This window comes from Epithele typhae (assembly GCF_022376455.1).
Source record: "Epithele typhae strain CBS 203.58 chromosome Unknown BXZ73scaffold_15, whole genome shotgun sequence".
NCBI classification, from domain to species: Eukaryota; Fungi; Basidiomycota; class Agaricomycetes; order Polyporales; family Epitheliaceae; genus Epithele; species Epithele typhae.
Window position 1 is genome coordinate 12,668 of NW_025954206.1, and position 23,483 is coordinate 36,150.

Below are 23,483 nucleotides of genomic sequence, written 5' to 3' on the forward strand. Positions count from 1 at the left end.
CCGAGGCGTTGCAGTCCCCGAAGTACACATGACGTCGTCTCCGCCCAGTGCCGTGCGCGACTAACGTCTTCTGCACCGACAGCAGGGAACGCCAACGATGCTCCGCTGTCGCGCGCGGCGGTATGACGAGCTTCTCTCTCTACACTCCGGAGGCTTCAAGCTCAACTCTGGCGTCATTGGCCCTACTCACCACTCGAGGACCTGTATTCTCGTCCGTAGGTGCGATTACATGGACTTTCAGGTTCGGTCGTGAGACTGACAAATGCTCTCGTGATAGCCAAAGCCCATCGAGATCTGGCCGACTCCGAGACTGCTTTTGCACCCCACCGCATGCCGTAGCTCCTGCTTCGCGATGGCTCGCGTTTTCGTGTGCTCGTGTCATACCGGCCACCACGCTCTCTCGCTCCACATTGCCGCGTGCCTGACTGTCCTGATAGACGTTCATCGTACCCTCGGGAGCCCCGTCGCCGCCGTGGCTACCGCGCGGCCTCCTCGAGCTTGCCAACAGTGAACGCTGGGAGGTTCTGCCAAGGGCGCCAACGATGCCGCGGTGGAAAGAGGTCATCCGGATCCGGAGGACGTGGTTGTGCCGGCGGTGTCGGGTAGATGTAACGCAACCCGGACTCCGCATATATCTCCTTCTCCTCTTTACTCCGTCTGCGCACGTTCCATAACAGAGCGAAAGCGGCCAAACAGAGGCACTCGAGAAAGCGGGCTGACAACCGCGTCGGTGCGAGGCGTCGCCGGCAGCGGGTGCGAGCGCCAATAGATCGGGAGCTCGCGGCGCCCTTCCTCGTTGTCGATCGATGCCTCCTTACCGGACACACCACGCGACTCGCAAGAACCCAATTGGTTGATCTCAGCAACAACGCGCCAGCAAGCGTCCCGCGGGAAAGCCGCATCAAGGGCAGCGCAGGCCGCCGGACACTGCTACGCCTCAGATACCGCTGCACATATGGGAAGTGCCCGCTCAAGCCCCCATCACCCCCTCGCCTTCGGATGTCTGCCTGATCGGTAGTGCGAACGTGTGGATTGGCCGACGATCAGAGACCCAACTCGCGTTCGCAGTCGGATGGGGCTGGTGGCGGGACACGAATGGGGGAAGAGGTCCGCACGAGATGAGACACATGTAACGTCTAGATTCAGATGAGTGTTACGGATGTACATATGGGTGACCGTACTGTACGAGTGAAGTACAGTGTGCGCAGAGTCAGGTCGGAGAGACGGAAAGGGAAGGAAGGAGCCGAGGGCGAGTGCAGAATGGGAGAACCCGAAACATCCCAGGAGCGCGAAGACAGAAGACGCGAGCGAAAAAAAGAACGCGCGTCGCCTCAACGTGGCGACAACTTAACCGCCGCAAGCGGTACAAGGCTCACCGATAGGACTACTTCCGACCCGGGTTCACCTGGAGCTCGTAGCCGTAGTCGTGCTTGTTGTCGCAGACGCTCTCGCCGTCATCCGCGCCGCGCCACGTGAGGTCCGCGTCGAACACCCCTTGCGAAGGTCCGCTCGCGCTGACGGTCCCGACGTTGCGGAACGCGACCGCGCGCGACGGCGCCATGCTGGGCACGGTTGGGAGGGTGTCCATGCGCGTGCCGTCGCTCGCTTCGAACAGGTCGAGGATGAAGCGGCAGGTCAAGACCACCGTCGTGCTGCGCCAGGAGGTAATGAGCGGAGAAGACGGAGCGGAAATGGCGGGAAGACGTACGTGCTGATTATGCCGAGGAGGTTGAGCAAAAGCTGGAAAGACGGAATCAGCTTTGAGCTTTGGTAGACGTGTAAAGCGCATGAAGCGCAGTGTCACCTCGACGTGGTTGACCAAAATAAGATTCAAGAGGTTGACAAAGCAAAGTGCACTGGAAGCATAAATGTGAGCGACGAGGACAAACGCGGAAGGGAAGTGTGGCTCACCCGAAGTATGCAAGACCTACAATGTAGTGGATGCGTCAATGTACAGACTCGGTGACCCGAAACAAGGTACTTGCCGTTTTGGAAAAGAGCCGTTGTAATGGAAAACCTCTTCGGTCCGCCTTTACGCGGTCCTGCATGTTTCCATGTCAAAACCAGAACCATAAAGTCGCTGATGACCCCGCAGGAACGCCCGAAGATGATCGCTGTTTGGTACCAAGTCAAGTGACGTATACTGAGAGATAAAGCGACAACGAACCACTGTAAAAGGAGGCGATTAGCCCGAGCTCGATCCACAACACAGGTCGCACGCTTACTTTCGGAGTGGTAGGAATTGCGAGAAATCTACGTCGCAGACGGTGCGGAGGTTGTTGGGTCCTGGGTTGTATCCGGCCCTGTTCCTAATCGCGGCGTACTGGGCGAGACCCAGGGTTGAGTTCGACACAGCGAAGGGAAAGAAAGAATGGGAGTGCTCACAATGGAGGGGACGGCGTTCATACACCCTAGCACTAAAACTATGATAGCAATGTATTTGCGCTGGCACAACGCGTACGCTCGCAGCGACGAGAACGCTACGGGGTACTGTGGTTAGTCACTGGCAGACTTAGCTTTCGACTGAAGAACGCACACGCGGCACCCATGATGATGATGGCACCCATTAAATCAAACGCCACGGTGATCCCGGCACACCTGCGGGGCGGTAGCGCAGATTAGTGCGTGCACTGCAAAGGAGAGGAGGCGCGAACAGTCGCAGTTGCGTACTTCTGCCAGGCCAAGGGCGTCAGATTGATCTAGCGTCTATCGGGGCTCGGGCAGGTTCTCACTGGTGATGATTTTCCAGGCCAAGGGAAGAAATTGACGAAAATGAGCATGTTGGAGGTCAATGATGCGTAGCGGATGGCGATATATATCCCGCCTGCAGTCGTCATCTTCTTCCTCCAAACGTACTCAACCTCGCGACCAATCGAGATCATGTGGTCGTAAGTTATGAGGCCTGGGGCCGAGGGAAGGCGTCAGACAATTTAGATTCGTACTGCGGGTGTGCCACCTACCGAGGGCTCCTCCGATGACCGCCCACTTGTTCTGAAGACTGGTTCGCGTACGTCAGCAGGCTAGATCACGTTACAATCAACGGCTGCGTACGTCGGTTGACTGCCCATGGCCGTGCTCAAAGTTGAAGGGAGCGAGTATCTACCAGAGTGTGAGCATATGCCAGCCGAAGGAACACGAGGGCAGGACTCACCAGTTCACAACGCTAGTCGGGGGGAAGACTGCGTGAAGAATCGGTCTCGCCTGCTGCCAATATATAAGTGGAGACTGGGAGGACCGAAAGAAGTTCGATCCCGGGAGTGTGCTAACGCGGCGGAAGAATTGGCCCCTGGCCTTCCGCAAGCAGACGTATGCCGTCGTACTGGGGATGCCGGAGCAATCGGCCACGCCACGCCACCGGAAAGGCACAGCGGAGAGGGCGGGGGATGCTGGAGATTCGAGCCAGGACATTACCAGCCACGTCGCGGACCATGAATGATTGGATAGGATCGGCTGCGTGCAGCTAGACGGCTCTCGTCAAAGAGGGAAAGCGGAAACAAACATGTCGAGAAGCGGCCGGAGGCCGACCAGAACGCCCCCTGCGGGCGCATGTCCCTGGGCAGGCGGTGCAGCAGCGATCGAGTACTATTTCGATGACTTGAACTTCGCCGGGCTACGCCACGCACCGAGAGGAAGGGGGCGGAAGGAGAGCGGAAGCAACGGAAACGAGGGAGAGCGGAAGACGTCTCCAGGGCCAGCGCTAGTGTGGGGATCCCATATTACGAGTGTACTTACTTAATTGACTGCCGCGCACGCGTGACCTGAAGGCCCATCCTCAGCGCTCCGCCTGAAAATTAAGAAATGTACTTTTTGAATACTCTAGAACCGTTCGCCAATTTCTCTGAGGGGTCGTGTGCGTTGATTGTCAGAATTTAGAAATCTGTCCATGAAGGCGTGACAGTGTAGGACCAGCGCTCAAGCGCTCACTAGCGCGTTTCAGCTGAGCGCCGTGACATGGGCCGTGACGGTGCGCACGCGATTCAATATTGTCCAATCGAATTCCATAATTATCACTCTTGGGGTGTTCGGACGGGCCCTGACAAACGGGAATTGCGCTCCAGTACTCCACCGATAATCATGCGATTTTATGGTTAGCTAGGATGTCTTCTCACGCATCCATGTGTGAAGTTTCGCGTCCTTCCAACGCAAGCTGTGTCCGATCCCGAGGATGCACTTATGTCTTTGGGAGAAGTGACAACTTAGTAGGGGAGAAGTCCCACCCTTAATGGGTCTTGGCTGAAGCACCTCTCCCCGCGCCCCGCTTGGAATTTTGGGAATGTCATTCTTGCGCACTTTCAAAGCGGTTTGTAAAATCTCCGCGAGGATGCGCCTTCGTGGCCGTCAGCAGTACAGATTGAGTTCTGAAGGCGTGACAGTCATCTAGCGCTCGATTTGGCTCGGCAAAGGCTCTCTTATGATCGGTCCTAATGTCGGCTACTGAATCATTGACAGCTGGGCACCGTGTCAGCGCCTGTGACAAGTGCGCCCTCAAAATCAGAGGGAGTGACAGCTTGAACGAGTCTGTCACTGTCAGAAATGCCGGTCGGAGGGGGATGAAGACGCATTGAACAGTCTCATTTTTGCGGCCAGTGTTGCGCTCTAGAGATGATCAGGTTGGCTATGTCTGAAATTGGCGTCTTTTGGCGTCGCTCAAGTCACGAGCTCACTGTTGTGGATCGGCGCTAGAGAGCAACTTTTGGTCGGCTCGCTTATATAATCGGTCCTATCCACCATCGTGCCCACTGGAGGAGCCCAAGCACATTGCCTCCCCGATCGCGCCCTACAACCCCGAGGTCCGACATGAGCATCAACTTTCCAACTTTTAGTCCGGCGTAGTACGACGAGCCACCAGATTCCAAAGTGCTTCACCGAGCACGATTCGATGACGTCGCGCGGCTTCCATCTCAGGAGGCGGCGGTAGGGCACCTTCCGTCTTTGCCCTCGAGCAGGTCAATTTTCCTCATCTCTGCCATTCTCGCCCATGTCTCATCTCTCGTAGCGACCCCTTGAACCTCCTTCTCCCCAACCCCCTCGCCGGCATGATACACAAACTGTACGAGGTCTGGATCACCTGCGACGGCAAACCCCTCCCCGAGTACTCTGTACGCCCTCAGGGATCTGACGGGCGACTCGCGACGTGCTACATCCCCAGCGAGAGCGGAAAAGTGAGCACCGTCCTCGCCCAATCGTTGCACACGAAGCGTTCTCACACGCCCTGCAGAACTTCGCAATCCACTGGCACGATCGCGCGGCCACCGACGACCTCAGCCTCCTCTTCGACATCGACGGCCAGCGGCTCTCTGTCGGCAAGTTGTGTCGTGCGGGGAGGTGGGGGCGCAAGGCGGGGATAGTGACGGCTGCTGGCGCGCGCGCGTTCATGTTCTCGGAGCTGATGACCACCGGTGCGTTTTGCATGTGGCTATATGCGTCCCCAACTCGAGCCTATGGTGCCCACCGACCCCAGACGACGATGCCGGCGCAGGGCCCATCCACCGAGACCTGGGCTCCATCAGAGTCAACCTCACCCGCGTGCGTTCCAACGCGAGCCAGGTCGACTTCCTCTCGGAGCAGTTTGCTGGAGTGGGGCCTGTCCACGAGCGAAGCAAGATGTCCGGGACGCACGGCGTAGGGTGAGTGAACCCCGCGCAGATGTCTGCTCACATACTGAAGCCGACCCTAGACTTGGTCACGTCCACTCGCCCCGCACGGTCGCGAAGCGCAAACACGTCAAGGCACCCAAGCCGGTTGATCCCTCTGAAGGCTGCATCGCGGTCTTCGTGTTCAACTACAGGCCATATGGTGCGTCCGCGTTCATCTCTTGCGCGATCAAAGAACGGAGGCGAGACGAGTGCGGGTGTAGGTGTATTCGGATAATCGTGGTTCGAGCCGGACTACAGGCTGGCTATATGCACACGTCCCCGTCCTTTTATTACCATTTCTTCGGATTTAGTCCACGTATAACACCGCTCACGCGTCTTCCTCGATCCCAGCTGTGCTGCAAGCACAAGGAATCGTACCCCTGATGACGCATTTCCCTTCAAGACCTCTGTCGGTGGAGGATGACACGCCTGTCCCTGACCTCGTCGAGGTGAAGAAGCGCAGCTGCTCGCCTGACCTTCGCACTGTTATAAAGCGTTTTCAAGAAAAGGATGAATACAGCACTTCGTCTGATGAGCAGGACCTGATCTTGTCGCCTGCAAAAGCAAAAGCGTCTGAGTCGGATGACGAACTTGAAGCGCTGCAGGCAAGCCTTCGCTCACTCAGAGCCCCGATCAAATCTGACCGTGGTTCAGCGTGAGCTCAGCGACATGCAAGAGAAGTTGGCGAAGGCGATCTTAAAGAGAGAAAGCAAGTCGTTGAGCCCGAAGAAGGAGAGGGCGTCGGTCAGCCCGAAGATCGAATGGGTATAGAGAAAGACCGCAGCAACGTCTCGCGCAGACCCTGGACAACCTGTAAACTTACACAAGCGTCGCCGCACGTCGCGCGACTCCCTTTCATGCACCAGTAAATGAGTGCAAACAGAGGAGCTGCAAGCACGCACCTCGAGGGCGCAACACAGTGAACGTGTCGAAAGGTAGGGTGAAATCCGCGCCAGGCCCGCTTCTGTTCGCTTGCGGACCTCGAGGTCCGCGCGCCACGTCTCCTCTACAGGCGTTAACCACGGGTCCTCCGGAACGTCGCCGCCGCACCCGCGCACGCGTCCATGAGCGGTCACGGTGGAGGCACGGCGGCGTGCGTCGGGGCCACGCGCCGAACGCGAGGCAGAGCGCGCGCGAGGGGAGCGCGAGCACGCGTGCACGACTCTGAACCTGATCGCCTTGTAGGTACCGAAGTGCTGGATGTTGAGGGCGGGCATGGTGTCGCGGCGCAGCTTCAGCCCCGCGATTCCTGGGCGACGCAGGACTATGTACTGACAGAAGATTGAGAACTCGTGCACTGGACTCCGCAGAGTCTAGATTCGGGAGAGGAATGCACCGCGACATGACGTCAGCGTGTGCAGGAAGAATTTACGATAACAGAGCTTCTCCGCCGCGCGCACCCATCGCGATCAGCCCGCGAGCACCCCGTATCGACGCTCCAGCATTCCAGGCCAGACGCGACGCCCACGGACCCATCGCGGTGCAGTCCACGCCCGACCGAGGCCGGCACTGTGCGCACCCGATCCACGTCCTCTACACATTCTCTCCTTCTATACATTTCGTCCATTCCATATTCGTTCCCTGCGCACATGTACCTTTACTTTCGCTCCTGTCTCCTACGTTTTCGGCTCAGACATTCATTCTCTGTCTCGACCCCGGATATTTTTCGTGTCTGGACTTCGACTGTACATTGATCTGTCTACATTAGTACTCGCCCTGTGCGTCGCATGTACTTAGGCTCACGCTTCTTGTTGTTGATCCACAGTTCAATTTCACGCTCCGTTCGCGCGCGCTGTGTGCTCACCTCGTCTCGCCTTCGCCTTCGCCTTCGACTTCGACTTCGCCCACGCCCACGCTCACGCTTTCGCCCACGACCTCGACCTTCCCTTCGCCTTCGTCAGCGCCGCGCGTGCGCGCGATCTCGTCTATTCCCTCTGCGTCTATTCCCTCATCATCCTCCTCGCGCTCACGCGATCCCCCGATCCGTCCTCTCTTCGCGTTCGCTCCTCCTGCGGCGCGTCGTAGCTGTTCTCTTCATTCCCTCCTCGACTTCCCGCGTCTCACGCTTGCTCGAGCTCGCTCACTCGCCCTCACCACTTTTGACTCTTCCCGGAGTTGACTGCACATCACCGGACACACCACGCGACTCGCAAGAACCCAATTGGATGATCTCAGCAACAACGCGCCAGCAAGCATCCCGCGGGAAAGCCGCATCAAGGGCAACCCTGCGCCGCCGGACACTGCTACGCCTCAGATACCGCTGCACATATGGGAAGTGCCCGCTCAAGCCCCCATCACCCCCCTCGCCTTCGGATATCAGTGCGAATGTGTGTATTTGCCGACGATCAGAGACCCAGGTCGTCGGATGGGGCCGGTGGCGGGACACGAATGGGGGAAGCGGTCCGCACGAGAAGTGTCATTGTGACGTCTAAATTCAGATGAGTGTTACGGATGTATATATGGGTGATCGTACTGTACGAGTGAAGTACAGTGTGCGCGGAGTCAGATCGGAGAGATGGAGAGGGAAAGAAGGAGCTGAGGGCGAGTGCGGAATGGGAGAAACCGAGACATCCCAGGAGCGCAAAGACAGAAGACACGAGCAAAAGAAAAGAACGCGCGTCGCCTCAATGCGGCGACAAACCGCCGCACGCGGCACAAGGTTTACGAGGGTGCGCGCGTCCGATCTACGACGTTCCAGATGGGACTACTTCCGACCCGGGTTCACCTGGAGCTCGTAGCCGTAGTCGTGCTTGTTGTCGCAGACGCTCTCGCCGTCGTCTACGGCGCGCCACGTGAGGTCCGCGTCGAACACCCCTTGCGAAGGTCCGCTCGCGCTGGCGGTCCCGACGTTGCGGAACGCGACGGCGCGCGACGGCGCCATGCTGGGCACGGTTGGGAGGGTGTCCATGCGCGTGCCGTCGCTCGCTTCGAACAAGTCGAGGATGAAGCGGCAGGTCAAGACCACCGTCGTGCTGCGCCAGGAGGTAATGAGCGGAGAAGACGGAGCGGAAATGGCGGGAAGACGTACGCGCTGATTATGCCGAGGAGGTTGAGCAACAGCTGTAAAGGCGGAATCAGCTTTGGAGTTTGTCAGAGGTATCAAGCGCATTAGGCGTTACCTCGACGTGGTTGACCAAAACAAGATTCAAGAGGTTGACAAAGCAAAGTGCACTGGAAGCATAAATGTGAGCGACGAGAACAAACGCGGAAGGGAAGCATCGCTCACCCGAAGTATGCAAGACCTACAATGTAGTGGATGCGTCAATGTACAGACTCGGTGACCCGAAACAAGGTATTTACCGTTTTGGAAAAGAGCCGTTGTAATGGAAAACCTCTTCGGTCCGCCTTTACGCGGTCCTGCATGTTTCCATGTCAAAACCAGAACCATAAAGTCGCTGATGACCCCGCAGGAACGCCCGAAGATGATCGCTGTTTGGTACCAAGTCAAGTGACGTATACTGAGAGATAAAGCGACAACGAACCACTGTAAAAGGAGGCGATTAGCCCGAGATCGATCCATAATACGACCCGAGGCCGTGCGCTTACTTTCGGAGCGGTAGGAATTGCGAGAAATCTACGTCGCAGACGGTGCGGAGGTTGTTGGGTCCTGGGTTGTAGCCGGCCCTGTTCCTAATCGCGGCGTACTGGGCGAGACCCAGGGTTGAGTTCGACACAGCGAAGGGGAAGAAAGGACGGCAATGCTCACGATCGAGGGGACGGCGTTCATACACCCTAGCACTAAAACTACGATAGCGATGTATTTGCGTTGGCACAACGCGTACGCTCGCAGCGACGAGAAAGCTATGTCATACTGTGATCAGTCGTTGGCAGCACTCAGCTTTCGACTGAAGAACTCACATGCGGCGCCCATGATGATGATAGCACCCATTAAATCAAACGCCACTGTGATCCCGGCACACCTGCGGGGCGGTAGCGCAGATTAGTGCGTGCACTGCAAAGGAGAGGAGGCGCGAACAGTCGCAGTTGCGTACTTCTGCCAGGTCAAGGGCGTCAGATTGATCTAGCGTCTATCGGGGCTCGGGAAGGTTCTCACTGGTGATGATTTTCCAGGCCAAGGGAAGAAATTGACGAACATGAGCATGTTGGAGGTCAACGATGCGTAGCGGATGGCGATATATATTCCGCCTGCAGTCGTCATCTTCTTCCTCCAGACGTACTCAACCTCGCGGCCAATCGAGATCATGTGGTCGTAAGTTATGAGGCCTGGGGCCGAGGGAAGGCGTCAGACAATTCAAATTCGTACTGCGGGTGTGCCACCTACCGAGGGCCCCTCCGATGACCGCCCACTTGTTCTGAAGACTGGTTCGCGTACGTCAGCAGGCCAGATCACGTTACAATCAACGGCTGCGTACGTCGGTTGACTGCCCATGGCCGTGCTCAAAGTTGAAGGGAGCGAGTATCTACCAGAGTGTGAGCATATGTACGGCCTAGGAAGGTGGGGGGAAAGGACTCACCAGTTCGTCACGCTGGTCGGGGCAAGGTCGAGGGACGAGTTAACGCGTGCGGAATCGGTCTCGGATGCTGCCAATATATACGCGGTGACTGGGAGGACCGAAACGAGTGCGATCCCGGAACACTCTAGAACCGTTTACCAATTTCTCTGTGAGGATGCATCTTCGTGTGCGTTGAGTACTTGTCGGAGATCTGTCTATGAAGGCGTGACAGTGTAGGTTGCGTTTCACCTGAGCGCCGTGACCTCAGCCGTGACGGCGCGCACGATTTTGCAAATTGTCCGATCGAATTCCACGCGACTATATATCACTCCCGGAGTGTTCGGACACACGCAAACTGCGCTCCAGTACCTCAACCGATAATCTTAAAATTTTGTATTTAGCTAGGATAGCTTCTCATACACCCATGTTTGAAGTTGTTCGTCCTCCCAACGCAAGCGCTCTGTGTCCGATCTCGAGGATGCCCTCACTGTCTCACTGGGAGCTGGCAGTCCTACCTTTGGTCGTTTGATGGGTCTCGGCTGAAGCACCTATCCCAGCGCTCCGCTTGGAATTTTGGGAATGTCATTATTATTGCACACTTTAAAAGTGGTTTCTAACTTCTCCGAGAGGATGCGCCTTCGTGGGCGTCGACAGCACAGAATTGAGTGCTAAAGACGTGACAGTAATCATCCGGCGCTTGCGTGTTACTTCTCAGCGCTCTACTCGATTTGGCTCGGCAAATGCTGACGTCGGCTATTGAAGTACTGACAACTGGGCGCCGTGCCAGTGCCTGGGAGACGTGTGGAGGATTGTCCGAACACCAGGGTCAGTTCACTCTTTCAACGACTATACTTACACTCTGTTTGCCCCAAATTTGTGTGCAGAAGTAATGAGAGAAACTATCAAAATGGGCCTATCAAATTTGAAGATGATCGGTAGAGGGAGCCGGTCGGCGCTTACCCATCCGAGCACCCCAGGAGTGACAGTAGGGATCAACGCACTCTACTAGTACACGCTGCTTTCCGTGCGCCCTCAAAATCACTAGAGGGAGTAACAGCTTCGACGAGTCTGTCAGAAATGGCGGTTGGAGGGGGACGCGGACCCGTTGGACGCTGTTGGACGGTCCTATTGTTTTTGCGGCTGGTGTTGCGCTCATACGATCCACTAACGCGAGGGCCGGTCAGACCGCTCCCGATCACTGTCGCGTAGCTTCGGCTATCTTCGGAGTCTGGAAAATGAGTCTGGAGAGGGGGTCCGACCTGGTCCGACCCCAGCCATAGCCGAGCGCGGTTAAACAGTCGGAGTTCAGATCCCATCTCGTCCAGAGTGATCGAGCGGAAATCCGAGCGACCTGGTGTTACGGATAGGCGTCCAGTAGCTAGATAATCTAGAGCATTCCATGTTGGCTAGTCTGACTCCTGAGGTTGGCGTCTTTTGGTGTTGCTCAGGTCACGAGCTGTTGGATCTTGGCGCTAGAAACGCAACCTCTGGCGACTCGCTTATATAATCGGTCCTATCCACCATCATCCGTGCATCCGCCGGTCCCCGGTGCCCATTGGAGTTCAAACGTTCAAGCGCGACATTTCAGCATCTCACATTCGAACCCTCCCCGATCGCGTCCTACCCGAAGTTCGACATGAGCATCAACTTTGGCGTGCTTCGCCCAGTACAACTCGATGACGTCACACGACTTCCATCTCAGGAGGCGGCGGGGCTTCCGTCTTTGCCCTCAGTGTCGAGCAGCTCAAATTTCCCCGTCTCTGCCATGCCTCATCTCTCGTAGCGACCCCTTCCTCCTTCTCCCCAACCCCCTCGCCGGCATGATACACAAACTGTATGAGGTCTGGATCACCTGCGACGGCAAACCCCTCCCCGAGTACTCTGTGCTCCCTCAGGGTCCCGACGGGCGACTCGCGACGTGCTACATCCCCAGCGAGAGCGGAAAAGTGAGCACCGTCCTTGCTCAATCGTTGCACACAAAGCGCTCTGACACGCCCTGCAGAACTTCGCGATCCACTGGCACGATCGCGCGGCCACCGACGACCTCAGCGGCTCTCTGTCGGCAAGTTGTGTCGCGCGGGGAGGTGGGGGCGCAAGGCGGGGATAGTGACAGCGGCTGGCGCACGCGCGTTCATGTTCTCGGAGCTGATGACCACCGGTGCGTTTTGCATGTGGCTATATGCGTCCCCAACTCGAGCCTTTGCTGCCCAGACGACGATGCTGGCGCAGGGCCCGTCCACCGAGACCTGGGCTCTATCAGAGTCAACGTCACCCGTGTGCGTTCCAACGCGAGCCAGGTCGACTTCCTCTCGGAGCAGTTCGCCGGAGTGGGACCTGTTCACGAGCGAAGCAAGATGTCCGGGACGCACGGCGTAGGGTGAGTGAACCCCGCGCAGATGTCTGCTCACATACTGAAGCCTGACGAACTTGAAGCGCTGCAGGTAAGCTTTCGCTCACTCAGAGTCCCGATCAAATCTGACCGTGGTTCAGCGTGAGCTTAAGGACATGCAAGAGAAGTTGGCGAAGGCGATCTTGAAGAGAGAAAGCAAGTCGTTGAGCCCAAAGAAGGAGAGGGCGTCGGTCAGCCCGAAGATCGAATGGGCATAGAGAAAGATCGCGCAACATCCCGTGCAAACTCTGAACTTTATCTTGGGCTCTCTTTGTTGTATGTACCACCATTCGCGCTGTTGTACACCACCGCAGCATCCACCGACTCGTCTCGCCCAAACGTCATGTCTCACCCGCCGCCTACCACCGCGCCAGCCTCTCCCTCGCCCCCTCCCACTCCGCCTCCACGACCTCCGCCGCCCGCGCGCTCCTCCGCACGACCCCGCACGGGAAGCTCACTGGCCTCGAGTTGAACCCGTCCGTGAACGCCCATGGGTCCGGCAGCCCCCGCGCGCCGGGCGCGGGCACGACGTCGAACGCCCACAGCACCCGCGACACCGCGACGAAGAGCGACGCGCGCGCGAGGTGCACGCCCACGCAGACGCGGCGGCCGAAGCCGAACGGGAGGTCGAACTCGCGCAGGCGCGGGTCCGCGCTGGACTCGAGGAAGCGTTCGGGTCGGAAGGCGTCCGGGGCGGGGAACAGCGCGGGGTCGCGCATGATGCCGCTGCGCGTCGCCGTCAGCCCGAGTGGGGAGGAGTCGGAGGAAAGACGGACGCGAGGTTCGCGAAGACGGTGGCGCCTTTGGGGATGTGCATCCCGTGGTACTCGTCGTCTGTGGTCACGGCGTGGGGCGAGCCCCCGAGCACGGCGATCGGCCGCCAGCGCAGGGTCTCGCTAATGAGCGCGTTCACGTACGGGAGCTTTTCGCGGTCGTCGAAGGTGGGCAGGCGGTCGCGGCCGACGACGCTGTCGAGCTCTGCTTGAGCTTTGCGCATGGCCTCGGGGTAGTGCAGCATCGCCACTTTACGCAAGTACGATCAGCAACTTTCAGAAGAAACAGGGCTATAGAAACTCACGGAAGAAGATGCACAGCGTCCCAGAAGTCTGCGTGATATGTTAGGCGGTCGTTCGCTCAATGACATGTGCAGTCTCTCACCGTCTCGATTCCGGCGCCGAACGGGGAAGCCACGGTGTATGCGATCTCGACGTCCGTCAGCCCGTTCTTCTCTTGATTTGCCACCGTTTGAGATGTGAGGCAGTCCGGGATCGTGCCTTCGCTCATTCGCTTCTTGACGTCGTTCAGCAAATGCGTCAGGAGGGCAATGTCCCGCTGGCGTTGCGCTTCGGGTTCACGCCGGAACCACTGGAGCGACCTCTGACCCATATACTGTGAGAGTGGTGCAGCGGTTGAAGAGGTTTAAAACGCACAGGAAGCTTGAGAAGCCACGGCCAGGTCTCGACGAGATACTTGCCCGGGATGCTAGACCGATGACGTCATGTGCAAGAATCGCGGGTCAGTCGAAGGAACCACTTACTTGACGCTGCAAAGAAACATATTCAAAGCCGGAAACATACGCAAGTCTGGCCAGTACACACCTTTGCAAATCTGTCGACAACTCTGTCATCAGCGCGCACCAGACTCGGGGTTGTAGATCACCACCCACATGCCATCGCGTTCAGGTTCTCCTTGACTATCCACCCGTCGGCGCTATCGACCCTTCGTCCGTATGTCACAGAGGTCGCCACGCTTGCTGCGAACCTACACCTCCGTGAGCTCCCGTTTTTCGAAGCGACTCGTACAGCAACGCACCTCGTCAGATGCTTCTCGTACTCCGCCGGGTTCGTCAGCAGCTCATGCACAAGCACCGCCGACTCCAGCGTCTGGATCTCGTGGTACGTCTCCGCTCGGCGCGAGTGAAAGCCGGAGTGCAGGACCTTGCGCCACTTGCGCCAGCTGTCCCCGTAGGGGAGCATGAGCCCGCGCTTGTTGTCCGAGAGAATCTCCCCACTGCAGACACTGGTGTCAGTGGAAGCGACACGCGGGGGCGATGACAAGGGGCTCACGCGACGACGAAGCGAGGGCGGCTCGAGTAGATGTCGGACCTCTTATCGAGGAGGTCCCATGCTGCCTGCGCTGTCCCAAGAACTGGGTCGCCGTTAGCATCGTAGCGCGACTAGGGGCTGCTTTCGTCAACGCTCACTGATCACGGGAGTGCTTCCGAGGTGGATGGACACCACGGGTCCTGTCGGGTGTCGTAAGCGCGATAGGAGGAGGGGCGGAGGAACGCACCGTATTCCCGGTTCCACTCGGCGAACTTCCACCACGGCTTGATCGCGGGCACTTGGTGCTTGTTCCCTATCCACGGGAGCCCGCGCGGTCCGGGTGGCATCCCGCGTCTCCGGACATGCTGTCTGACGACAGCGAAAGCTAGAAGTGTCAGTAGCAGAGGAATTCCAAGGCGGGATATCTCCAAGATCGGCAGAAAAACAGTACTGTAGAGATCGATCATGATGAGGAATGAGCGAGTGCAGAGGATAAGAGGAAGAGCCGCAGACGGAGCCGTATATATAGGGTGGGATGTTGGCTTTCGAGTATTCATGAACAGGCTTCCTGAAGCAGGCCCATGAGAACATGTGACCGGGGAGAACCACTTCGGCGCTCCCTCGTGACTGCAGAGTTCGCCAGGGGTGGGCGTCTCCTCTTGACTAAGCAATTTCATAGAGCCAGAAGATGTTGGCATTCCCACTACCTAGTCGTACATATACGTGCACTCCATATCTCCATCCGGAGCTCCAGAATGAGAGCCAGCGGTGCCGGGATGTAGGGAAAGAAACTCACTTTCAAGCTTTCACCATCTCAGCCTCTGCCTGACGCAGGCGTAGGTCCTCTGCGAAGGTCTCCTTCACCCTCGCGAGATACTTCTCGTCTGTTAGTAGACGTACTCCCGTCGCGGCGAGCACCTTTGAGATGTTTAGGCACGCTTGATGCGCCTCTTTGCTACCAGCGGCTTCGGTGAACTCGGGTGTGTGGTTGCTGCCCTTCGTCGGGATAGCTACGATACGAATAAGCACACATGTGCGCACTTCGTATGAGAGCGACTTACCGAATGACGGGTGCAGAGACGGCAGCGCTGGCTCGAGCGGTAAGTACTACGCGGTATCGGATGACAGCGCACTGACCGTAGGTAATGTTTCCCTGCATTTTGTGTCAGCTGGAGGAAGTGAGGCTCGATATGGGCGACGCACAAAGTCCGTGGAGGCTTGAGCAATGCCGTAGATGTAGTCGACGGGACCAAACTTCTTCGTGAAAACGTCGGCGAACTCCTCCCCTGCGTCAGATGTCAGCTTTGGCTACGAAACTAGGTAACGAAGGCACATACCTAACGCAGTATTTTGCCTAAGATCATATGTCGTGTTTCCCATCTGGATATCGACTTTACAGCCAGTGGCGAGACCTGCCGCTCTGATATATCCACTTGTCAGCTGCATGGTCGAACACATGAGCTCGACGTACGTACTCAAAGCACGCGGTAACGCGCTTCACCGCAACGTGGACTTCGGCCCGCGTCGGCGCCCGCACATACCAGCTAGTGAGTCCAGCGCTCAGATTCCAGTAGACAGAGAACGGGGAGGGCACTGACGTCATCTTCGCATAATCTGGAATGACTGACGATCGAGAGGAAACGTCAGGCTGAGCAAAGAACAGGTCAAAGGAGTTCACGCACTGTTCGGCGCCCAATCGCGTCCTTCGAACATACCGTGAACACGATGCGTCGGCTTGAGCTGTTGCCGAAGTACGGAGATACTGTTGTATGCCAGCACGGCCGCGTCGACCGCGTTCTGGCCTTCCCAGGGCGAGAGTGCCGCGTGAGCGCTGTTGAGAAGCTGGCGTTAGATACGGCGTCATCTACTCGCAGATAAGTAGGTTTACGTGTGTCCGTGAAACTCGACAACGATCCGTTGAAGCGCAAGACAACTGCTCAGGCTCGCAGAGTAGGGAGGGCCTGGGGCAGGGTGGCACCTGTGCTCTGGAGGTTAGTAGATGAAGAGCACAGGCTGAAGACGTGGCATACATCAAGCAGGCATCCATGCCTTCATAAGCGCCTTTCTCGAGGAGGATCGCTTTTCCAGATCCACCCTCTTCCGCTGAAATAGACAGCTTGTTCGCGCGCAGGTAACGCGAAATATGACCTCGAGAACTCACCTGGAGTGCCGAGCAGGACGATGCTGCCAGAGATATCGAACTTTTCCATCGTCGCCTTCGCTGCGCACGCAACCGCAACGCCGGAGATTGCGATCAAGTTGTGCCCGCAGGCGTGTCCGATGCCGGGGAGAGCGTCCATTTCCGAGTTCACACCCAAGGTCGGACCGCCGTTCCCGCGCGTGAACTTGGCGACCCACGCGGTCTCGAGGAGGTGGTGATGGGTGACCTCGAAGCCTTGCTTCTCCATAAATGCAGTCAACACGTCGTGCGCATGACTGCGACAGAAGTGTGTTTAATGCATAGGAGCGAGGAAGTATGCGAGAGCTTGCTCACCGTTCCTCAAACCGCAGCTCTGGATGATCTGCAGAACGATTAGCGTGAGAGGGTTGAGGAGACTAACATCATACCATGAATGTCTTGATTGAGATCGAAGAGATCACCATCCAGTGCGGTAATTGTCGCATCGATGTGCTCAAAGAACTCGGGGCGATGAACAACGCCGTTTACGAGCTCGTCAGTGCGATTAGCGTCCGAGACAGTGTCTCCGGGCTGCCAGGTGCTCTTGGGTGCGCCTTGAGCCATGATAACGACAGTAGGAGAGAAGGTTCAGAGCGCTACGTAACTTAGTAATTCATCTAATCAGTTAAGGGCCGGTCATCACGCGCCGTGAAGACGCCATCCCCCCAGGGGCCAAGGTGTTGGCACACAGTGATCCCGAACTTCGCACCGGACCTGACGCATAGTTCCCTTCCCAGTGCACTTAACTTCCGCCGTCTTGAACCGTCTGAAATAGATCCGCGTGTGCTCGCGGTGACATTCGCATATCGACTGCACAAGACGCGAAGCGGCGAGCTAGGCTCAAGAGCACCTTGCTGGGGGGCGGGCGACCGACACGTGAAGGCAAGTGAATCTCAAGTATTATGACAAAGTATGTCCTGAGTACGTACTGGCTCGCTGAAGCTTCAGACGTGTGTTTGGTCTAAATACCATAAGTCGTGTGAGGGTCGCGGGAGCATAGTGGGGCTCCTGCGAATCCTTGCAATCGGGGGACCTTCCTGGACGGGAAATATTGTGATAGCATACTGTGCTGGAGGTCGATCTTGGACCGCGAATTCTACGCCGATGGCCGTCGGCCTCTTCTCTGTTTACGCTTGACCTCTGTCGAGGGTGGAGGCGTTGTTAGGACCTCAGGCTCGGGGGTTGCGACCGCGTCGACGTGAGGATCAGGTCGGAGCGCCTAGTCGTGGTCTTGTGGAATGGCGCGAAGGGAATGAGCGAGAGACAGACACAGCATGGCAGTAAAAGAGAGAGGAGAAGGGAACGAGACGGGCAGGAAGAGAGAAACTCTCGCGAGGCGACGCCATTAACCCAATGGTAGGGTTTCTTTCTCGGACTGGTCAATTGGAAATCGATGGCGCTTACATAATCCCCGCACCAGTCACGTTCTAACTTCTTCGCCACCTCCTCTCTCGCGAGACTTACTTACCGGGCGTTGACAGATGTTTGCCGTTCGTCTCTCTGGGTTTGCCGTTCATAACTCTGTCCTTCTCCGGCCCAGATTAACGTGCTTTCCCGGCAGCATGGCTTGACCGATCGCTCCGCGGCGGCTGCCCCAGGCGGCCCAGGACGATGCCATACGTCTGCTTGCAGACAGTTAGGGGCCGATTCACCCTCAGGATTAGCACGCTCGCGGGATCGCACTCGTTTTGGTCCTCCCAGTTTCCACGTATATATTGGCAGCATCCGAGACCGATTCCACACGCGTTCGTCCCTCGACCTTGCCCCGACCAGCGTGACGAACTGGTCAGTCCTTTCCCCCCACCTTCCGAGGCCGTACATATGCTCACACCCTGGTAGATACGCGCTCTCCTCAACTCCAGTCACAGTTATGGGAAGTCAACCGACGTACGCGGCCGTTCATTGTACCGCGAGCTAGCGTGCTGACGTACGCGAACCAGTCTTCAGAACAAATGGGCGGTCGTCGGAGGGGCCCTCGGTAGGTGGCACACCCGCAGTACGAATCTGAATTGTCTGACGCATTACCTCGGTCCCAGGCCTCATGACCTATGACCACATGCTCTCGATTGGTCGCGAGGTTGAGTACGTCTGGAGGAAGAAGATGACAACTGCAGGCGGGATATATATCGCCATCCGTTACGCTTCAATGACCTCCAACTTGCTCATGTTCGTCAATTTCTTCCCTTGGCCGGGAAAATCATCACCAGTGAGAGCATTTCAGAGCCCCGATGCTAGACGCCTCTGACGGCCTTGACCTGACAGAAGTGCGCACCCGGCTGCGCCTCAGCTCTTTGCAGTGCACACACTAATCTGCGCTACCGCGCCGCAGGTGTGCAGGGATCACAGTGGCGTTTGATTTAATGGGTGCCATCATCATCATGGGTGCCGCGTGTGCGTTCTTCAGTCGAAAGCTAAGTCTGCCAATGACTAACCACAGTACTCCGTAGCGTTCTCATCGCTGCGAGCGTACGCGTTGTGCCAACGCAAATACATCGCTATCATAGTTTTGGTGCTAGGGTGTATGAACGCCGTCCCCTCGATTGTGAGTATTGCCATCCTTTCTTCCCCTTCACTGTGTCGAACTCAACCCTGGGCCTCGCTCAGTACGCAGCGATTAGGAACAGGGCCGGATACAACCCAGGACCCAATAACCTCCGCACCGTCTGCGACGTAGATTTCTCGCAATTTCTACCACTCCGAAAGTCAGCGCGCGACCTGTATCGTGAATCGAGCTCCAGCTAATCACCTCCTTTTACAGTGGTCCGTTATCGTGTTATCTCTCGATGGACGTCTCTTGACTTGGTTTGGCACTTAACAGCGATCATCTTCGGGCGTTCCTGCGGGGTCATCGGCGACTTTATTGTTCTGGTTTTGACGTGGAGACATGCAGGACCGCGCAAGGGCGGACCGAAGAGGTTTTCTATTACAACGGCTCTTTTCCAAAACGGTAAGTACCTTGTTTCGGGTCACCGAGTCTGTACATTGACGCATCCACTACATTGTAGGTCTTGCATACTTCGGGTGAGCGATGCTTCCCTTCCGCGTTTGTTCTCGTCGCTCACATTTATGCTTCCAGTGCACTTTGCTTTGTCAACCTCTTGAATCTTGTTTTGGTCAACCACGTCGAGGTAACGCCTAATGCGCTTGATACCTCTAACATACTCCAAAGCTGATTCCGCCTTTCCAGCTGTTGCTCAACCTCCTGGGTATCATCAGCACGTGCGTCTTCCCGCCATTCCACTCCGCCCTCTCCGCTCACAACCTCCCGACGCAGCACGACGGTGGTCTTCACCTGCCGCTTCATCCTCGACCTGTTCGAAGCGAGCGACGGCACGCGCATGGACACGGTCCCGACCTTGCCCAGTATGGCGCCGTCGCGCGCGGTCGGGCTCCGAAACGTCGGGGCTGTCAGCACGACTGGACGTTCGCAAGGGGTGTTCGACGCGGACCTCACGTTGCGCGGCGCGGACGACTGCGAGAGCGTCTGCGACAACAAGCCCGACTTCGACGCCTACGAGCTCCAGATGAACCCGGGTCGGAAGTAGTCGCACCCGGGAGAACACGCGCGCCCCCTTATTCCGGGTCGCGAACCTTGTGATAGTTGTCGCCACATCTCGGAGGCGGCGGGCGTTCGCTTTGCTTAAATCTTCTGTCCTCGCGGCTCCTCGGTTGTTTTGGTTCCTCTCGCCCTCTCCTTCTCTCCCTTTTTGTCTCTCCGGTCTGACTCCGCGTGCACTGTACTTCACTCGTATAGCCCATATATCCGTAGCACAGTAGGGGACGATCCCCGTGTTCACCTAAACCCAGACCTTGCACCTGTCACTTATCGTGCCACCGGCTCTATCGGACTGCGAACGCGACATAACCTTGGGTCCGAAGACGAGGGTGGATGGGGGCTTGACCCGGCACTTCCCTTTTGCGCCGCGCCAGGGGCCGAGTCCGGCGGCTTGCGCTGCCCTCGGTGCGGCTTCCCTGCGGGACGCCTTGCTGCTGAGATCCGGACAGGTCCTTGCGAGCCGCGTGGTAAAGAGGAAGAGGGCGTCGATCGACAACGAGAAAGCCTCGCCCGATCCGACCGCCAGCGGCTGTCAGCCCGCTTTCTTGGGCGCCAAGTTCTTTTGGCTGGATTCGCGCTGTCGGGGATCCACATGCAGAGAGAGAGTCGAGGCGAGAAGGAAATACACGCGGAGTCCGGACGGCGTTACATCTGCCCAACACCGCCCACACAACAGCGTCCTCCGACTCCGGACGACATCTCTCAACCGCGGTATCGATCGCGTTCACTCAGAGGGCGGGCATGCCGGGCGTCGCAAAATGCAGAGACGGGCCAATGACGGGGACGGAATGGGCGGCCTCAACCTCGGGGAGGCCAGATGCTGTATGGAACGCAGCCGCAACGGGACGGGTGCATTGGGAGTAGTGAGAACGTCGCGGAGGACGGTGGGAGCGCGAGTGAGAGATCAGGCACCGAGAGGTGACTGCGCGAATGATCTCACGACATGTGATGTCTGATAGGCATCCGATCTGTGCGGGTCCCTCGTCTTGAGACTACGAGGAGAGCAGGAAGGACGGAGAGCTCACCAACCTGGACATGACGCGCGATAATGAGTGAGACGAACACGTAGTAGAACCCGAGATTGCTCTGACTTGCGCAGAAAGTTGCGAACACTGGGATTTTCGCACAAGCCGGTGGCGCCACGGCGACGCGGACTCAGGCGGACGACAAAGAGAGAGCAAGCTGGCTGAAAGATGTATTCACGCTGGACGCTGCATTGTTGGAGGCTGGAACTTCTGTTCAACATCCTCCCTTGTAGATTTCACATGACGCAGATGAGGAGAGGAGCGCGTTTGAAGCGCATATAATCGCGTCAGGAAGACCTCTTCGAAAGCGGAGCAGGTAGACGGGGGAGGGAGGCATAAAAATCGTAGACGCAGAACTAAACAGGAAGGATGTGACGTACTTCGGCAAAGGTGCGTCCGTCTGCACCTCCGTGCCCACAAACAGCTTCAAGTAGGCGCAGGGCTTCAAAGAATGGAGCTGGAGAACCCGGACGAGGAATACTGAGCGGAGGGGTGAGGGATTCCAAAATCTCAGTCAAAAGGATGCGAGCAGATGCGCTCAGCCTGTCGTCGAGCTCTCGCTGAACAGTGGTGGGATTTTCGGGCGGGGCAGGAGAGAGTGCGGCATCTTGCAAGGGGATGCAGTCAAGATAGGGATTCAGAGAAGCGCACGTGTCCATGACGACACGCCGCAGGTGCCACGAGCCGAGATACCCAACGTCTATGCGGATGCGCGGGTGCCTGGCGTTCGGATTCAAGCGTCATCCCAGAGCCCTTGGAACGTATTGCAACGCCAAACCGTGTTGACATAGCCTCCCCGAGCCGGGAGGATCAATCCGAGGCTGTTGCGAACAGTTAGGATAGGTTCAAGGAGCGGAGCCCAGCAAATTGCTCACTTGCTTATCTCTATCCGTGGGATACTCGAGCGTGATGACATTTCTGTACCGCACAGAATTCGATGCCCTCGAACTTCTTGGGCGACAAGGAGGCCCGAGAAAGCTGAAGATGTGACACAGCGGAAGTATGGCATATAGTGGGCGCCGCCGCCGGGCCGCCCGCCTAAGGAAGCGCTCACTCACCCATTAAGTTGGGTATTCTCTAGCGATGTTCAAGTATTAGACGAACAAGGACATAATCACTTACTCGCTGTTATTGTACACTAGCCCACCTAGGACAAGCATCGTGGGGCTATAAACCGAACGTTGTGGTTCCACACTTGTTCCACACCGTGTCAGTTTGAGCCACCAAATGCGTCCGACTCGACGCGGTTCGGGAAACACATCCCTGTGGTCTAGGCCGCGGCCGCTCTGTACTGCCGCACCCCGCCACCGCCTACACGATCTGGGGACGAGACCACATTCCTGCAGCTGATCGATGTTCCGACTCCCGAGCGGCGAGTCGAAGCCGCTCGACGTGATATGTAAGCGAGTGAAACCTCGGGAAAGTCAGAACGTGTGACACCGCGCCCCACTTGGCGATCTGATGTTTGAAGGGACATTGTCCGGATTTCGACCGCACACTTAGCTTGGCCCCGCGTGATCTAGCCAGACTCTCTATGGACTGAGCCGGTCAACGTTGTGTCAAACAAATAAGCTTGAGCACTCACGGTTCGAACACGCCGCCGTGGACCAGAGGCACATCGCCAGGGACAGCAGTACTTGCCAGGAGGCAGGGAAAAAATGCGGTATGCGGTGAGACGAACCACACTCGGCACAGCCGGTACTTAAGCAGAGCCACACGCGATCGCCGGTTGCGGCGGTGCGCAAAAACTGCCCCACCCGCCGTTTCACATCGCCGTGGTGCCTCGTCGTGTGGGACCCTGGCCGTGTGGCTCACCGCGGCATTGTCTCGTTCCCGACCTTCAGAGGGTCTCTGAACACGCCCGCTAAACTTTGCGCGTGCCCAATACTCTGTCTCGATGTTTGATATGTGCTCCTTGAGTGTTCAGGAAGTCTGGGGGGATGTGGAGATGTTGCGGGGGGCGGGGTGTAGGATAATTGTAACGGCGGACTCGATCGTGATGCGAACTTTGCCGTGCTCAGAGCTCGGGAGACGGTACGCTCGTGACCATCCGATCGGTCAACACTCACAGGCCAATGGGGATGGGCGGAGTTTGAAAGTCGGGATGTTTCGAAGACCACGCGGAGTCCGAACGGACCGGCTGATACCGAGCCCGTCCCCCCGGCGACTGGAACCGAGACTAGCGCAACCGACGCTTTT

General features: G+C 57.5%; 7 protein-coding genes across 7 annotated transcripts; 3 read left to right on the forward strand and 4 right to left on the reverse strand.

Moving 5' to 3' along the window:
- Window positions 1-1,384: 1,384 nt before the first annotated feature.
- BXZ73DRAFT_99977 (uncharacterized protein) lies at window positions 1,385-3,068 on the reverse strand (the record flags this gene model as incomplete). Its single annotated transcript, XM_048028187.1, has 9 exons — window positions 1,385-1,652; window positions 1,709-1,740; window positions 1,805-1,856; window positions 2,226-2,323; window positions 2,386-2,480; window positions 2,537-2,598; window positions 2,857-2,902; window positions 2,961-2,998; window positions 3,052-3,068. 9 exons carry the CDS (start codon window positions 3,066-3,068, stop codon window positions 1,385-1,387), a joined length of 708 nt encoding a protein of 235 aa, XP_047879199.1.
- A 1,968-nt stretch (window positions 3,069-5,036) lies between these two features.
- On the forward strand, window positions 5,037-6,295 carry BXZ73DRAFT_76408 (uncharacterized protein; the record flags this gene model as incomplete). Its single annotated transcript, XM_048022420.1, has 5 exons — window positions 5,037-5,162; window positions 5,219-5,399; window positions 5,480-5,627; window positions 5,678-5,796; window positions 5,988-6,295. The coding sequence occupies 5 exons, from the start codon at window positions 5,037-5,039 to the stop codon at window positions 6,293-6,295; spliced, it is 882 nt and encodes a 293-aa protein (XP_047879200.1).
- A 2,045-nt stretch (window positions 6,296-8,340) lies between these two features.
- On the reverse strand, window positions 8,341-10,026 carry BXZ73DRAFT_76409 (uncharacterized protein; the record flags this gene model as incomplete). The annotated part of the gene is made up of 11 exons (XM_048022421.1): window positions 8,341-8,608; window positions 8,665-8,696; window positions 8,756-8,807; window positions 8,863-8,878; window positions 8,937-9,094; window positions 9,183-9,280; window positions 9,343-9,380; window positions 9,495-9,556; window positions 9,731-9,860; window positions 9,919-9,956; window positions 10,010-10,026. The coding sequence occupies 11 exons, from the start codon at window positions 10,024-10,026 to the stop codon at window positions 8,341-8,343; spliced, it is 909 nt and encodes a 302-aa protein (XP_047879201.1).
- A 1,884-nt stretch (window positions 10,027-11,910) lies between these two features.
- BXZ73DRAFT_44739 (uncharacterized protein) lies at window positions 11,911-12,471 on the forward strand (the record flags this gene model as incomplete). Its single annotated transcript, XM_048019386.1, is given in 3 exon segments — window positions 11,911-12,059; window positions 12,073-12,252; window positions 12,288-12,471. 3 exon segments carry the CDS (start codon window positions 11,911-11,913, stop codon window positions 12,469-12,471), a joined length of 513 nt encoding a protein of 170 aa, XP_047879202.1.
- A 367-nt stretch (window positions 12,472-12,838) lies between these two features.
- BXZ73DRAFT_44793 (cytochrome P450) lies at window positions 12,839-14,991 on the reverse strand (the record flags this gene model as incomplete). The annotated part of the gene is made up of 10 exons (XM_048019397.1): window positions 12,839-13,205; window positions 13,256-13,502; window positions 13,558-13,585; window positions 13,638-13,856; window positions 13,910-13,961; window positions 14,142-14,240; window positions 14,292-14,489; window positions 14,546-14,627; window positions 14,683-14,724; window positions 14,772-14,991. 10 exons carry the CDS (start codon window positions 14,989-14,991, stop codon window positions 12,839-12,841), a joined length of 1,554 nt encoding a protein of 517 aa, XP_047879203.1.
- A 331-nt stretch (window positions 14,992-15,322) lies between these two features.
- On the reverse strand, window positions 15,323-17,267 carry BXZ73DRAFT_44742 (aminoacylase 1-like protein 2; the record flags this gene model as incomplete). The annotated part of the gene is made up of 13 exons (XM_048019387.1): window positions 15,323-15,534; window positions 15,586-15,612; window positions 15,662-15,677; window positions 15,728-15,810; window positions 15,862-15,944; window positions 16,000-16,068; window positions 16,123-16,147; window positions 16,207-16,355; window positions 16,413-16,502; window positions 16,555-16,627; window positions 16,686-16,960; window positions 17,019-17,046; window positions 17,093-17,267. The coding sequence occupies 13 exons, from the start codon at window positions 17,265-17,267 to the stop codon at window positions 15,323-15,325; spliced, it is 1,305 nt and encodes a 434-aa protein (XP_047879204.1).
- A 1,306-nt stretch (window positions 17,268-18,573) lies between these two features.
- Window positions 18,574-20,248, forward strand: BXZ73DRAFT_99982 (uncharacterized protein; the record flags this gene model as incomplete). Its single annotated transcript, XM_048028188.1, has 12 exons — window positions 18,574-18,590; window positions 18,644-18,681; window positions 18,740-18,869; window positions 19,033-19,094; window positions 19,151-19,245; window positions 19,308-19,373; window positions 19,436-19,463; window positions 19,522-19,650; window positions 19,709-19,724; window positions 19,780-19,831; window positions 19,891-19,922; window positions 19,978-20,248. The coding sequence occupies 12 exons, from the start codon at window positions 18,574-18,576 to the stop codon at window positions 20,246-20,248; spliced, it is 936 nt and encodes a 311-aa protein (XP_047879205.1).
- Between the last annotated feature and the right edge of the window lie 3,235 nt (window positions 20,249-23,483).